General features: G+C 39.4%; 1 protein-coding gene across 10 annotated transcripts in view; it reads right to left on the bottom strand.

The window, feature by feature from the left end:
- TEC (tec protein tyrosine kinase) overlaps positions 1 to 14,564 on the bottom strand; it is a 59,462-nt gene that overhangs the window by 6,632 nt on the left and 38,266 nt on the right. For all 10 annotated transcript variants that reach the window (XM_064418213.1, XM_064418212.1, XM_064418217.1 and 7 more), the window contains 8 exons: positions 7,612 to 7,713; positions 6,443 to 6,524; positions 4,810 to 4,938; positions 3,667 to 3,707; positions 3,058 to 3,239; positions 2,081 to 2,146; positions 293 to 347; positions 50 to 129 (listed from right to left, as the gene is read on the bottom strand). In XM_064418213.1, coding sequence (XP_064274283.1) covers positions 50 to 129; positions 293 to 347; positions 2,081 to 2,146; positions 3,058 to 3,239; positions 3,667 to 3,707; positions 4,810 to 4,938; positions 6,443 to 6,524; positions 7,612 to 7,713 — 737 coding nt within the window. The remainder of the gene's footprint in view (positions 1 to 49; positions 130 to 292; positions 348 to 2,080; positions 2,147 to 3,057; positions 3,240 to 3,666; positions 3,708 to 4,809; positions 4,939 to 6,442; positions 6,525 to 7,611; positions 7,714 to 14,564) is intronic.

The raw sequence follows: 14,564 nt of genomic DNA, 5'->3' as shown, positions 1-14,564 counted from the left end.
AAATGGATTCAGATGGCACAAAGTGTGCAGAGAAGCCACAGAAACTCACCCTCCAAATTTTGTGTAAAGGGAAACAGTATACAGGCCAGGCTGGCTGGAGTCTCTCACGACAAAACCACCTTCTTTATCCTAAAACACAAGCACATTGACAGCTTTGAGCAAGTGGTTTTAAGCTACATGATTCTTTCACTCGGTTCCAGGACATGCACTTGCCAAAATAAGCCTGTGCTTTAACTAAAGAAGCTATTTAAATTTAATTTCGCAGTTGAAACTGTAAGGCTGCTGTGCTCACCTCATTTCTGAGGAGCTGCTCTGCCTTGCTTCTGTTCAGGTTTCGGCTGTACCACCTGCAACACAACAACAGTAAATAAAACTTCCCCAAGTTGCATGATTTACCTAAACTGCTTTAAGCAAACTATTATGAACCTAGAGATAAAATAATTTTATGATAAATGAAGATCAAGAATTGAACCTTTGATAACATGCAAAAATCAGTCTCTGCTACACTGTGCAGTTGTCCCATAAAAAAGTTCTGAAACCAATCCATGGAGATCCCACAAAAGCCCATAAAACTCAGGGAACTGATGTAAGTTTTTGGAACAAAACACTTGTCAAACACGTCCAGGCTGATGGCAGTAGTTGCTGTGAAGAGCAGCCCAAGGGGAAGGCTGGCAGCCCTGGCGAAGCAGCTGCCTGCACACCAGTCAAGCCACCCATGGAGCTGGCTGTCAGACTGCCCTGTCATTCAGTATCTCTACACCTCTGGGCTCCCAGAGAGGACCTACATAGCAAAGGGGAGGCTGAAATTCTGAATTAAGTGCCATGGCTGCACATCTCTGAGCTCTGTGCTGCTTGGGCAGGTTAAAGCAGCTACAGAAGCACCGGCAAGTCAGCCAGTCACAGAGAATAATAAAAAAAGGAAAACCAGGCAGTTTGCAAATGGTGTGGTGCAGTTGTTTTGAGCTATGCTGTTATTTCAGTAACCAAGCAGGGAAGTGGCACGGCAGCCTTTAATCAGATTCTGCATGTTCTGGAGACAGTGGTTTCTTGCAGTTGGTACATGACCTGGAGTAATGCTCCCTGGGCTGCACAGAGACTCAGAAGTTTGGCCCCAAGGTGGTAAAAGCACAAAGTGGCTGGACCAGATAAGGCAGTCCAGTTCCTTCCTTCCCTTTCTGCCAGCCCTGCAGCCCAGCCCAGAGCTGAGCAGAGCTCTTAGCAAGAGTTTCTAAGATGAGAAAGCAACAAAGAATTCCCTCTAGTCAAGCTAAGGGCAAAATCCCAGATGAAATTATTTTGTCAAACCATGGCAAGTAGGAACCATATGTAACTGAGAGTAAAGTTCTGGAACTATTAACATAGCTTTGAAATTTGGTTTTATTTACTATTTTCTTACAGCTCCATTTTAGCACATGAAGTGTATCTTAAATTCTCAGGCATAACAGTTGATCCTATAATGATGTTTGATCAAGAACAGGTTTGGAGACTATCATGTTAAATTTTACCCTGATGCTCTTAAATAAGTACTCCCTAATTAAATATCAACTGGAAAAACCATTAAAAAATGAGCTAGACATTTATAGCTGTTAAGTTGTATTGAAATCTGAAATGCTTTGAGTTACATATTTTCCTGAAAACTAGAGCTTCCAAAATATCCAGTCTTTTATGTTTATTTGGAGTGACTTACACTGTTTTCTCCTCTACTGTTTACTGCTACAAACTTTGGAGAGACATGTCACTTACTATTAAAACAACATTTAACACACTTAAAATGGGTACATTTCCTTCAAAGTCTCCCTTTGTCTACCAGAGAATTAAGAGGGGATTTTTGCTTTAACCTTGATAGCCTAAACAGTACATGCTGATGCCTGTCTCACTGACTTGACTCTACATTATAAATCCCAACAGAATCAATGAGGAGAATCTGAAAAAGATATGCCTCTTTCAGTTGATTAAATTTAACCTCTAGGTGCTACCATATGTGAACAGTTGCTTTCAAAATGCTAAAAATACATTGTCATTCTTGAAGCATAGGTTTCATTTCATGATATTCCAGATTTTAATTCAAGCATTCACTTACTCATATTGATCAAGGTTGTTGGACTTCTTTCCTGTTACATAGTTGCTTGGAATATATCCTTGTTTTCTAAGAAAATATAAAATATATCATATGAGTGAAAACATGCAAAATTGCATGCCTAGAAGATAGTTGTTTCATTCTGCTAATTACCAGAGGTCTCTCAATGTAATTTATTAATTACTGACCCACCCACTCTACTACTGATTATTCAGAAACTAATTTTCAGCATCATCAGTTGACATTGACTTTTAGCAGAAGTGTCCAAGCAAACCAGCAGAAGGGATGAAGGAGAGTGAGTAACCCTCTGCTGCTCCATCACTCTTCTGCAGTCAGAAGTCCCAGTCAGTCAGGGGAAATATGTGTGGAGCCTGGCACAGCCTGATAACTCACAATTACCATAACATATGGCAACAGGAACCTGATAAATATTGAAATATGAAAACTTTCATCTTTGAAACCGCAGGGAAAATTCTAATACAGGGAATGTGAAGTTGTAGTCATTACAGCATCTCACTGCAATTCCCTCTCAACTTATTCAAAGATTGTCCCTAATGATCCAGCTATTAAGTAAAATGATGATTATTCAAGTCTGGAAGTTAGTCTGCTGAGCTAAATGTTAACCATATTGCTCCCTAATGAGATGTTCCCCAGGGAAGTGGGAATACTTTACCAGTCTAGTGAGGTTTTAAAGGATGGCTGGGTCTTTAATTGGGAAACTATAAAATTGGAAAGTAAATATAATTGGAAAGGCTTCCAGTTTTGCAACTGTCTTTGCACTTGGGTCCCACAATCTTTCTATCAAGTACTGCCCTTTTAAAAATTGGCTTCTGCATGAGAATATATGGATGAGATTTCAGAGCCTGGGCCTAATGTAGGCTCTAATGCAGTTATTTGTTGACACATAGTCAATATGAACTTCTACAATATGAAAATAGACTGATAAAGTTTATAACAAAAAATAAGGAACTAATTCTTACCCATATTTGTCTCTTGCCCTCCACCAATGGATGTCGTTCTTCTCAATCACTGTATATTCTTCACCTTTCTCTAGTCTTAAATCATGGTGTTCTGTAGGTTCAAAGTCATACATTGCTACCACTATCTCCTCCTCTTCATTCCCATTTTCTTCAACTGGAGGAACAGGTGGAGGAGGCCTTCGCTGAAAACAACACCACATTATTAAATTATCATCCCACACTGCTCCACCTTCCCGCCCCACTCACCCTTCCCATCACACCAGTGCATCCTGGAGGCAAAAGTTTGGCTAGTCCTGTGGTGGCCTGGGGGCAGCTGGGCTCTGTGGCAGCAAACCACGCAGGTACCATCCATGGGGCTGGTTTCTGCTGCAGCCCTGCAGCTGCCAGTAAAGAGCAAAGCTGGCTGGCATTTGCTCTTTTCCCGCATTCTCCACCAGCCATGCAGCTAAATTTCAGTGGGATTTTTTTCACTCTGAGATAGAGCATGATGCCCATTGATGCATCCAGAAATAGACCTTTGCTCCAGGATACAGCAAGTATTTTGAGAAATGTAAGCGCTTTTTCAAAAAGCAGTAATTATCTGTTCAATATTTTAAAGATTCTACCTACCGCACTTTTTTCTGGCATCGAGGAGGATAATCTCATTACATCTAGAAACAAAGCACAGGAGAGGATTTGTGCCTATTTATTTAGCTATAAATTTTAAAACTAAATAGAAGGTTTACATTTTAGGTTAGGCTTGAACTAGCCTTCAATATGGCTTAGAAATTCAGAAAGCAAAGACAACTCCAACTATAGGAAAAATAACTAAATATTCTTGCAAAAACATCCTAAATCAGCCAGGAGGTTACATTGACCAATAGATTTGGCAACATCTATGCCACACCAGAGCATGCCACAGAGAGCTCTGAACCAGCCCTCAGATGCAAAAAAATATGAGAAATAAAAAAGGATAGAGATAAAAAAGGCATAAGAAAATGAAGCTGTGTTCTTGTCAGCATGATGATCTAAAAGTCTGTTAGTATTAACATCTGTCCTTTTAAAAAACAAAAGCCCCTGAACCCTGCTTTGCTAAATAATGCATAGCAGTTGTATGTATTTTCTTATTACACCTCTGAGATCCAAAACTATTTTTCTCCTGCACTAATTTTTTCACACATTTAAAAGGTTGAGCTATAGGTCATGCTTTTCACTTTGCTGAATCAGATCAGCCATGAGCCCCTGTTTATTCTGCAAGTCTTCTAATGCTACTAAATCCCCAGGTCCCCCTGACTGCCTGTGCAGACATAAGAAATCATTGGGTACCACAGATTTAACTGGGAGATAAGAAATGGCTCAATTTCTTTCCCTAATACAGAATTTTTCTTAAATCAAGGACTGATAATTACTAGCTCCTTTGTTGGACAATATTGCAGTGCCACAGCAGTGCATGCTATAGAATCCACTGCTGAATCAGCAGAACCTGCAATCTGGAAGCTGGAGGAACTCACAGCTCATCCAGGTTCAGCACAAGGACACTTACAAACCTCTAAGGAAATTCAGTCCAGTGTCTGTAAACATATTAAACGTTCTTGTACCATTTTTAACTAGGTGTAGGAACACTGAATGCAATGCAATTATTATTCTTTCACATGGATATGCAGAGGTTTTAATAAATAACTGAAGAGCTGGCAATATTTGTAGCTCAATCTTTTTGCATAAGGTTTTTTTTGATATGCCAGAAAAACTTAATAAGAAAACATATGTACTTACTGTTTTCAAAAAGACTGTATCTTTCACAGCCAGGTGCTAATTTTTCTGTCTGCCTACAGCATTGATAAATTCCCTCTGTCCAGAATTTAGGATGATATTTTACCATTATATTGCTGTTGTTCTTTATTTCTACAAGCAGAAAAAAAGCATATATTGAAAGATACAAAAAAAAGTCTGCAAGAGGGTAATTTTTAATATATATCACAATATCTTTGACATGAGGCATAAACTTTGCTTTAGCATGGCTTCTCTTCTTGCAAGTTCACATGGAGGTGATAAAACAATCACAGAGGATATATTTAAGGTACTAACTTTATTCCAGAAGGGTATGCCATACTCCCCCCCTACCCCAACCATCCTGGCAGGGGTTTGGTGCATCACTGACAGGAGACCCTGCACCACTGGGATCAGTCAGGCAGCTCTGTAGGCTTTGGGAGCTCTGCCTCCTCCTTTGTTGCTGTTGCAAGTGACTCAAATTCATCTACAGACAGTGTTCTGGTGGGAAAGACAGCTGATATTTACCTCTCTTCTGTGGCACAATTCATCATTTTGGCCTGGAAGGCCCATGCTATGGGCTTGCTGAGTTTCAGAGGTCACTCCTTGCCCTCTGACCCCAGCCCAGAAATAATTTCTTATTACTTTACAGACCACCTGTAATTAATGTGAGCACCTGATGGTGAGGGAGAGCATTAAGAGGCAAATAAAAAAAACACTTTTACTCACTGCGAAAGCAGCAATCTGACCACATCTCAGCAGAGATACCTCCTATCAATTTACATCAGCTTAAGGCCCACAATGTTGTCTAGCTACATCCAAACAAAACTTTCCAGTGATGCCATCAGCTAGCTTGGATAAACTTTTTAACTCATTGTGCAAAAGCAGAGTCAAATTCTGACTGCAGCTGCACTTCACAAAATCAAACCAGATCAGTCTGAGTATTTGAGGCTCTCAGTACCTGCTACCACACCCTGTGTATGCAAGTAACGAGCTGGCCCAATAAAAATAAAAATTGGTAGATGTAAGCAGCAGAAACTCTTCCATTTAATTTTTGTAATTTGTTGTGGGTTGATGCTAGCCAGCAGCTAAGCACCCATGCAGACACTCACCCATTCCCACAACACAGTGGGATGGGGGAAGGAATAGAAAGAACAAGAGATAAAAAAACTTTTGGCTTCAGATAAAAACAGTTTAATAACCAAAAGAGAGAAAAAAAAGAACCCAGAAGTAATGTAAAGTAAATCACCCACCATCTCCCACAAGCAGACCAGTGCCCAGCCAGCCCCTGTACAGCAGCCAATAGGGAAGGAAAAAACCCTAATCCCTGTCTTCCTCTATCCCAGTTTTTATTGCTGAGCTCAACTCTATATGGAATGTCCCTTTGGCCAGTCCAGCTCTGGTGTCCTGGTTGTCACCTCCCAGCCTCTTGTCCACCTCCAGTCTGTGGGGGCAGAGGAGGAAAGAGGCAAATCCTCCATGCTGTGCAAGCACTGCTCAGCAGCAACCACAACACTGGTATGTTTTTAACACTGTTTTGGCCACAAATCCAAAACAGAGCACCAAGTCAACTCCAATCCATGCAGACAGCTCAAGCAAAGCTATCTGCCTATGCTAGGGTTTAAGCAGTTCCCATTACCTTCTTTCAGGTTCCTCACCCACTGATCCCGGCTTTGTGCACTCGGTGCAAAAATATAAAGTGTGTTAGCATCATACACAACCTGGAGAGGAGAAAAGAAATAATCAAAATACATTCACCTCACAATGTTAATTAATTTCTTCCTAAAGAAACAGAACACATGACTGTTGAAGACAAATGACTGTTACTCTTGGCAAAATTGGTGTATTCAGGCACAAAATGCAGAAACTGGAAAGGGTTATTAAGGTGTGTTACTCAGATATGATGTTTTCAGGAGAATTAGGAAGAATTTTGTAATGGTGTATTATCTCGTCAGGATTCCTTAAAATGCTTGCTTCACGCTTTGCTCTGTTCATTCTTCACTGTGTTTTTTCTGAAAGCAGTTCAATTTAATGAATGAAAGCTACTTTGTAATGAGACATTCTCCATCTGATTCAGTAATGCTCTGGAGTGACTCTTTTTTTATTTCTCCACTGCTTGAGCTGGCAGAAAAAGAGTACTGCTGTGGCAAAAATGGATCAGAGTCACTGCTGCCCCTCTCCAGCAGTGGAATTCCTCCTCACCCCAACCATTCCCTCTATAGAAAGGAGGGAATAGTAAGCATCCAACCCCCACATTTTTCTTTTTCCCCTCTAAGCACTTTGTTTTCCGTTTTCCTTTCTATTCAATTCACAATGAAACAGAGCAAAATAAAAAAGCAACCACTTTTATTTTGATTTTCTTATTGCTATATAATTTCATGGCAATTAGATTTAATTTCACGTAAAAGAATGAAGACAGAGAAATTGGGCTGTCAGCTCATTTCTTCCAGCAGAAGAGGGCAGGGCAGTTTCCAGTCAAAATTCAAACTGAGAGGGTGAGGAAAAGAAAACAACCGAGTGTCTGTGGCCCAGCTCCCAAGGGAAGGGACTGCAAAGCAGCAGTGCTTGCAGGGGATGTGTTTTAACCACTGATCCTGAATCACCTCCCACCAGCCCAAGAGACAGAGAATGAGCTCATTATTTGGAATTGACAGTAATTTTAAGGGCAGTTATGTTCAAATGACTTGGTATTGTTGAAAAGAGCACTTTATGTATTTTATATTTTAAAACCATATTTTTTAAAAACATTTTTTATTTTAAAATAAAATTTAAAATTATTTTAAAATAGTTTCTATTTTAAAAACATACCTGAAAAGGATATTTATTTTGACATGGAATAATACCATCACTTTTTACAACTTCTACACATTTAATCCTTGAAATATCCACAGATCCTTTTCTGTACTTTTTCTATAAGAGAAAAGAAAGAAAACATTTGTAAAAAGATAAGCAATTTATCTAATTATCTCATTTTTTCAGCAGAGACATCCTGATTTCTTTCCCACTTATAATAGTGATTTTACTTTCTGTGACTACAACTGGGGAAGTTGTCTGAAAACAGAGTATAAAGATCTGCACTTGCGAAAATACAGTAAATTTGCTTAGTGAAAAGTACCAATTCTTTATATAGAAAGTTTCCAATCAGATGTAATTGTAGGCTTAATATAATCTTCTTTACAAAAAAATAACTTGAGAAAAAAAGAAGTGCTTCCCCCTTGCTGAGTTTATGATTAAAACTGGTATAATCTCATCTGCTTCCTTGTTCTGTTGCTGAAGTGCTCGAGCATTTGGAGGCTTCTGCTGTGTTCCGCAAAGGTTCCAGAGAAATTTGGATGCTACACAGGCAACACAAGGCCCTGATGAGACAGAAGGCAGAAGATACAGGTGTAACCCTGCACCAAAGTGGGGTCTGTATTGAAGGAACTTCTTTGAACAAGGCTAGCAGAATCCCAGAGAAGCAAAGTCAAAAGCACAGACTAAATCTGCGATTTAGTCACCTCCACTGATAATGATGAGCATTTCAAAGAAGGCACAGGTGCTCAGCAGGTGCTGCACAGTGCATGGAATGACAGTGTAGTTCAACACTGGAGAGGCAGCCCCTTGGAAGAACAGCTGATAATGAGAGGTAGGTGTACTGGGCTTTGGTCTACACTGAAATCCACAGGAGGACTGTATAGTGCCATCTCTCACTTTTGGGACAACCAAATCTCTGATAGGAGAGGAAGTTTCTACTGGAATCCAGAACAAAACAAAAGCAGTAGCAGCTCATGGCTGGTACTGAATTAATACACATCAAAAAAATTGATTTGCCGAGCACATCCAGAACATCCAGTCCAGAGTACATCTTATGAAAGACTGACACTGTTCACACAATGTGGAAATAATTAGCAATTACTGAATTCTTTGAGATATGCCAATCCTTACTCAGCTTCTCTCTTGGGGATGGAAATTTTAGCCCGAATAGCAGAAGTCTTGTACAATCACAAGCAATTGAAAATACAGTCTTGTAAACAGAAGCAAACAACTTCAAATACAGCAGTTATGATTCCATCACCCTAGAAACACTACAGTTAATTACCCATGAAGTTTCATCAGCACTTAAAATGCATTTAGCACTCTGAGTCTTACGTAGATGCAGAGAAAACATGCTTAAAGAATTCATGTACATCATGGTCAGCATCAGGAAGAAAGACAAGGAATAAGTTCAGATAAAGCTGCAACTGCTATTTGTTACCAGAAAAACCAACACACAAGAGAAGTGAGTTTTTTAAGGGGAATGTATGGGGAAATTAGGCACTTTAACCAACCATAAAGAAAAAGTAAATCGTAAACATTACCATGAGTTGTACTACAAAGATTTATCAAGTAACACTGAAAAATACTTGTGTACTAAGTATGAAACCTTGGATTTTTTTAGCAAAAAATAATTGTAAGTTTTTTGTTTATTTTATGTTGGTCACTTCCAAACTCAGGCTATTCTATGGTATCCCCTTACTTAAACATTGACTCCCTAAAGTTCATGCAAAAGGCAAAAGTTGTTACTGAAATCCACACCATTTGGCAGAGCAGGCAGTACTGCCTCTCCCTCCCCTTGTCACTGTGTGGCTCACCCAGCAGTTTCAGGGATGCCGGGTTAGCCAAGGCAGACAGGAGGGTCCAAACAAGATCAGCCTTTTCATGAACCCCAGAATTCAACACCCCACATAACTGTGCTGAAAACACCTCTCCAGATGTCTTTTTTGCACAACAACAGGCAAAGAAGAAGAAACACCACTCCTGCTTCCTGTGTCCAGAGGGGTGCTCATACTGCTTGGATCCCACCTGCTGGTTAACCCAGGTTGCAGGACAGACAGACAATACACATTGGAGGGGGTTTTTGTGTCCAGAATCACAGAAATCCTTAGAGGAACACACTATTATTTTATCTTGAATCACCCTCCTTCTGGGCTCAGAGATTTTCATGTCAATTTTGGCATTCAGGGAGCTCACTCAGAGGACACTGACAGGAGGACAAAGGACAGGAATCCAACTAGATAACCATCTAACATTTGGGGGGAAAACATAAAGGAAATCCCCTGGAATACAGCACTTTATTCTAGTAATTATATTTCCTAAGTCATACCTTTGTGTGCTTTCTTGATTTAGGGTGGCTCAGTTTGCTTTATCACAAGATGCTAAATTAAGCTAACACAGAGCTGACCCGCCTTACAAGGCAATCCAACTTATTAAACCTAATGTCAGGGAATATTCTTCTGTTCTTGCATATTTTATAGGTTTAAAACCCCCCTTGCATATGTGAAATTAAAAACAAACCTACTGCTCAAGACATTTTCAGATCACATCAGAAGCAACAGTTAGTTATTAATGCCAAATGTGCAGCTCTGATTTAGCTGACCATTACTCATTATATAAACTGTGGTGCACAGAAGCAGGAAAGAATGACTCAAGAAAAATGCTAAAGAGACCACTGCAATTCCCTCTCCTCCCTACCTAAATGATTTCCCTTTATAATAATTGGGCATCTTGCATACCATAACTGTGTTGCATTTATTCTGCAGGCAAATGGGTTCTGTGGGCTCTACACCTAGCTGTACAGCAGACCTGAAATGCAGAATCAAGGCAGAGCACAAGCCCTGAAGAAGTTGGGAAGTAGAGATGTGGGCATGAGCCAGCCCCGAGAAATTCAACCATAGCCACTCTTTCCAACAAGAAAAGCTACAAAGTTACAAAATTAGTGCAATGGCTAATCACGCAATGTTGAAGTGCAGGAAGCAGAGGAACATTTTTAGAGATTCCTTTTTTTAGGTGGAAGATGGCTAACAGAGTAGAAAAAAGATAGAATTTATGGTAGAAGTAGCAGTATTTTACCAGAACATTCATACATGCTCTCTGAATGGGATACAAGTATTCAAAGAGGATTCAGGAGAATCACAGGTCAGTGAAACAAAGGGATCTATCAAACCTGGTCTGCCTCTTTACTAAAGATAGATATGCCTCTAGAGGGAGGCCTATAGAAGAAAATATGGTTAGAACACTAATAAAGGTATAAAATACTAAAACCCAATAAGGAAAACCTAAAATAGGTAAAATATGTGCTACAAAGTCACACTAAAGGTTGGGGTTTTGGTGTGGGTTTTCTTTTTTAATGTGTCTTCTTTCTGAAAATAACAAAAGGGAAGTGACTATACAGAAACTATTAAACAAAGCTTTTCAAAATACCATACATATTTCATATTTACCTATGTTCCAAAATATTGATTCAGAGTTTTAGAAGTCTTGCTCACAATGGGTATGGCCAAGTCTTGTTTCCATACAATCTCAAAAGAATAAGCTATTCCTCTTTATTTTGGCATATTAAACAGTAATATGAAGAAGTCATAACACTAGACCTATGTTGTCAGATACAGAACAAATACAGGATTACACAATTCCTTAAAAAAATCTTAGAATACAGGAAGACAAGAAATACCCAAGTGTTAGATAAGTGTACAAAGAGCTGATCCTCTGTACATTTGGAATTACTCCTCTGCTAAATACAGAAGCTTTACAGCTTCAGAAGCCCATATTCTCACTATCAGATGAAAATACTTATTCAGTGTATTTCCTCTTTGCACTGTTTACCCCTACAGAAGTATGTGTGTATGCGGGGGTGTTGAACAACACAAAGGACATTAGATTGGGGGGAGGGGGGAAACCTCAATGAAAACATGTATAAGTCAGCCCAGCTTGCCAGAAATATGTAGATTTTTGTCTCCCCCATGCTCTCTCTTTCTCTCTTTCCTTGATGCACATATTATTTCTTTCTTCCATGCCTACCCCCGTATAGGAAATCCTGAGGTCACCAGCATGTGACCCATGGAGCTTGTGTTCTCACCAGTGTAGCACATCACAGCACTACTTTTATCTCCTTTTATGGACTGCCTCTTCAACTTTGCAAAACCACAAAAAGCCTGGCTAAGCCAACACTGCCTACAGACAGCTGCTCTGATAAAATATGCTCCAGAGCCAAATGTATGGGTATTTTCATTTTTGGATCCTTTGCAGGGAGGGAGGTCTGGTTTCTGGGTTTTGTTTCTTTTAACAGTATTGCCATTTATTAATAAATGCACTGACTGGACACTTCTGCAGTTCCTTCTTGAGGCAAGCAATTACAGATTATGAGAATATAATTACCAAAGCTAGGTGTTAAGTGGCCACATTTTCTATTCCTATATTTTCCAGTGTGTCAAATACATTGAAGAATGCCCTTCTCCATTCAATTATATTTTTAACTTATTAAGAAAAGTATCAAGTATTTTTATTTACCTTTTGAAAATGGCTAGAATTGATAGGAAAAGCAAAAGGTCATTACTATTCTGATCTAGTCTGACCTGATCCGATATCCGTCTGCAAGGAAGAATTTAAAGGGAAAAAAATACAGATATAATTAAGACAGATATAATCTGTCTTGCAGATTAAGAAACTGAGAATCCATTTCCATGGCCTGGCTGCTCAGCAGATGTCAATGACCAGCACTGGAGAGACTGAAAAGCACACAAATTCTCTGCCATAGCACTGATACAACTTCCTAACCATGACCACAGTGCATTATCTGTAATTAATATAATTAATTTACACTTCTCCTGCAATGGAGAGGCAGACATTAAAACCTGCACAACTGTAGTTATGATATATTGTTGCAACCTCATAAAAGTAATAAATCAGCCAGGTCTCCATCCATATCCGGCCTTAAATAAGCTCCAACCCTTCAGCTATCAAAGTAACTGCTCTACTTCAGGTTCTTCCAGGCAAGTCTTCTCTTTTTGGTTTTTTGTGAAGTCCACACACACAGAGCTCTCAGTCTGCCCAGCCCAGCTGCAGCATTTCTGCCCTGTTTTCTCCTGCTCAGGACCACCCTCTGGCTGCTCTGAGTGACACCTTGCATTCAGCCCAGCTCAGCCTCCCTGCTGCCTGAGCCATGCAGAGGGGAGAGCCCAAGTGCACAGGCATCACAGGCAAGTGGCCAGAGAATCCAAAACAGGATCCTGAGGTCACTCAGCAAAGGCACTTGCTGCTTCAGCTACCTTCTCAAGGTCCAGATGATGGACTTCTCAACTACAGGCCCCAGGTCCTGCTGGGGACACTTGGCTACTTATTGCTGCTCTGTATCTGAACATTTCAGCATTCCTGCCTTTTTCACTTGTCCACACTGAATGGCATTCTACAAAATAAAAAATTTTTAAAAAGCAAACAATTAAACCCACCACACACCTAATGCAAATACACCACGTGGATTTCTAGACTTGGTTGTCAAAATACTTGCAGCCCCTTCAAGTTTTATTTCACCTGATAACTCAACAAGCTTCTATTCAAACAACAGTACCAGTAGTGAAAATACTAAAATGCAGAATACGACATTCTATTCAAGACAGGCTCTCCATGTGGAAACAAGCCACTGATGCTATTCAACACAGTCCCAGCTTCCCATGTGCTCTGCAATTAGATTCACACAAAGTCTATATAGGTAATTTCTAATGCTGACATATGAAAATGTCTCATTCAGCAGTGTCAAAAAAACCTTACTGGGATGAAAACACAGGATTTCTGCTGCTCTCTTCTCTCCACAAGACTTGTTGCCTCATAGCAGACAGAGCATAGATAAGTCTGACATTATTTTGTTTTGTTTCTTTCTTGGCTGATGTGCAATTTCTGCATCTTTCAGGTACCTTCAACAAGGTGGATTTTCTTGCATTTTCCTCCAAATTATCTTCATAGATTAAACTTTCTCAGCTTCTCTTCTGCACACTCTTCTAAAACCTAGGAGTTTTCTAGCCTTCTCTTATCTATTTTCCAGTTCTTCCTTCTTAAGACCTTTAAGACTCATCCACTCCTGTCTAGTCATAAGGTGAATATTCTCATCCCTGCCTGTTCTATATCTCAACAACTACAATCTATGCTTCTCAACTTCATTTACATTTTATTTGTTCCATCTCATAAAGACCAAAATCTCTGTAGAAAGATATTTACTGCAGGTACTCATTTTATAGCTGACTTTTCTTTCAGTAGCTGTTACAGGAAACAGGGAATCATTACAACAACATAACCTACTTTCTTTTACAACTTTGGTTTCTTTACGAATTGCCCTTTACAAGTGAGCATTCCCATGCATCTGTAAAGCTGCTCCCATTCACATGAATAGCTTTACATTATGTCTCCAACTTGAAGAGTTTTCACTCACAAGTATTTTAAGAATGCTGTATCATTATGACCTGTGACTTGGAACTAAAGAATTCTCTGTACACCTACTGGTTTCAGAAACACTGTAATACTGAATTGTGCTTTCATTTATATAAAATAATTAAATCACCTATGCAATGACTAGGGAAATCCCATAAATCAGGGTAATTATTTTAAAAATAATATAGGAAAAGCACTCTAGGAATAAACAACAGTAGAATTAATGAATGAATTAATTAATCTTCTGTTAAAAAATAAAAGTAAGAAGCATAGCTTTTTGGAACTCTATAATGTTGTTGTGCTCCAAATGAAGTATTTGCACAATATTAGTGTTGCAATGAAACTACACAATTTTACCCTGAAACCTACAGCTTCGGGGTGGGCCCCAGAGCTTTTATTTTTCCTTCCTTAAAATATCACCACTGTAATTTCAGTAGCTTCTGTCTCCTCTATATTCAAATTACAAGAACCAAACATAACCCTTATAGAAGGAACTTTTTTTCCTTAGGAAGAGACTTTCAAAATGAGCAACCCCTCAAAATGTT

This window comes from Passer domesticus, chromosome 4, assembly GCF_036417665.1.
Source record: "Passer domesticus isolate bPasDom1 chromosome 4, bPasDom1.hap1, whole genome shotgun sequence".
In the NCBI taxonomy this organism is placed as follows: Eukaryota; Metazoa; Chordata; class Aves; order Passeriformes; family Passeridae; genus Passer; species Passer domesticus.
Note: the sequence above shows the minus strand (reverse complement) of the source record. Positions and strands in the feature narration are given on the sequence as shown.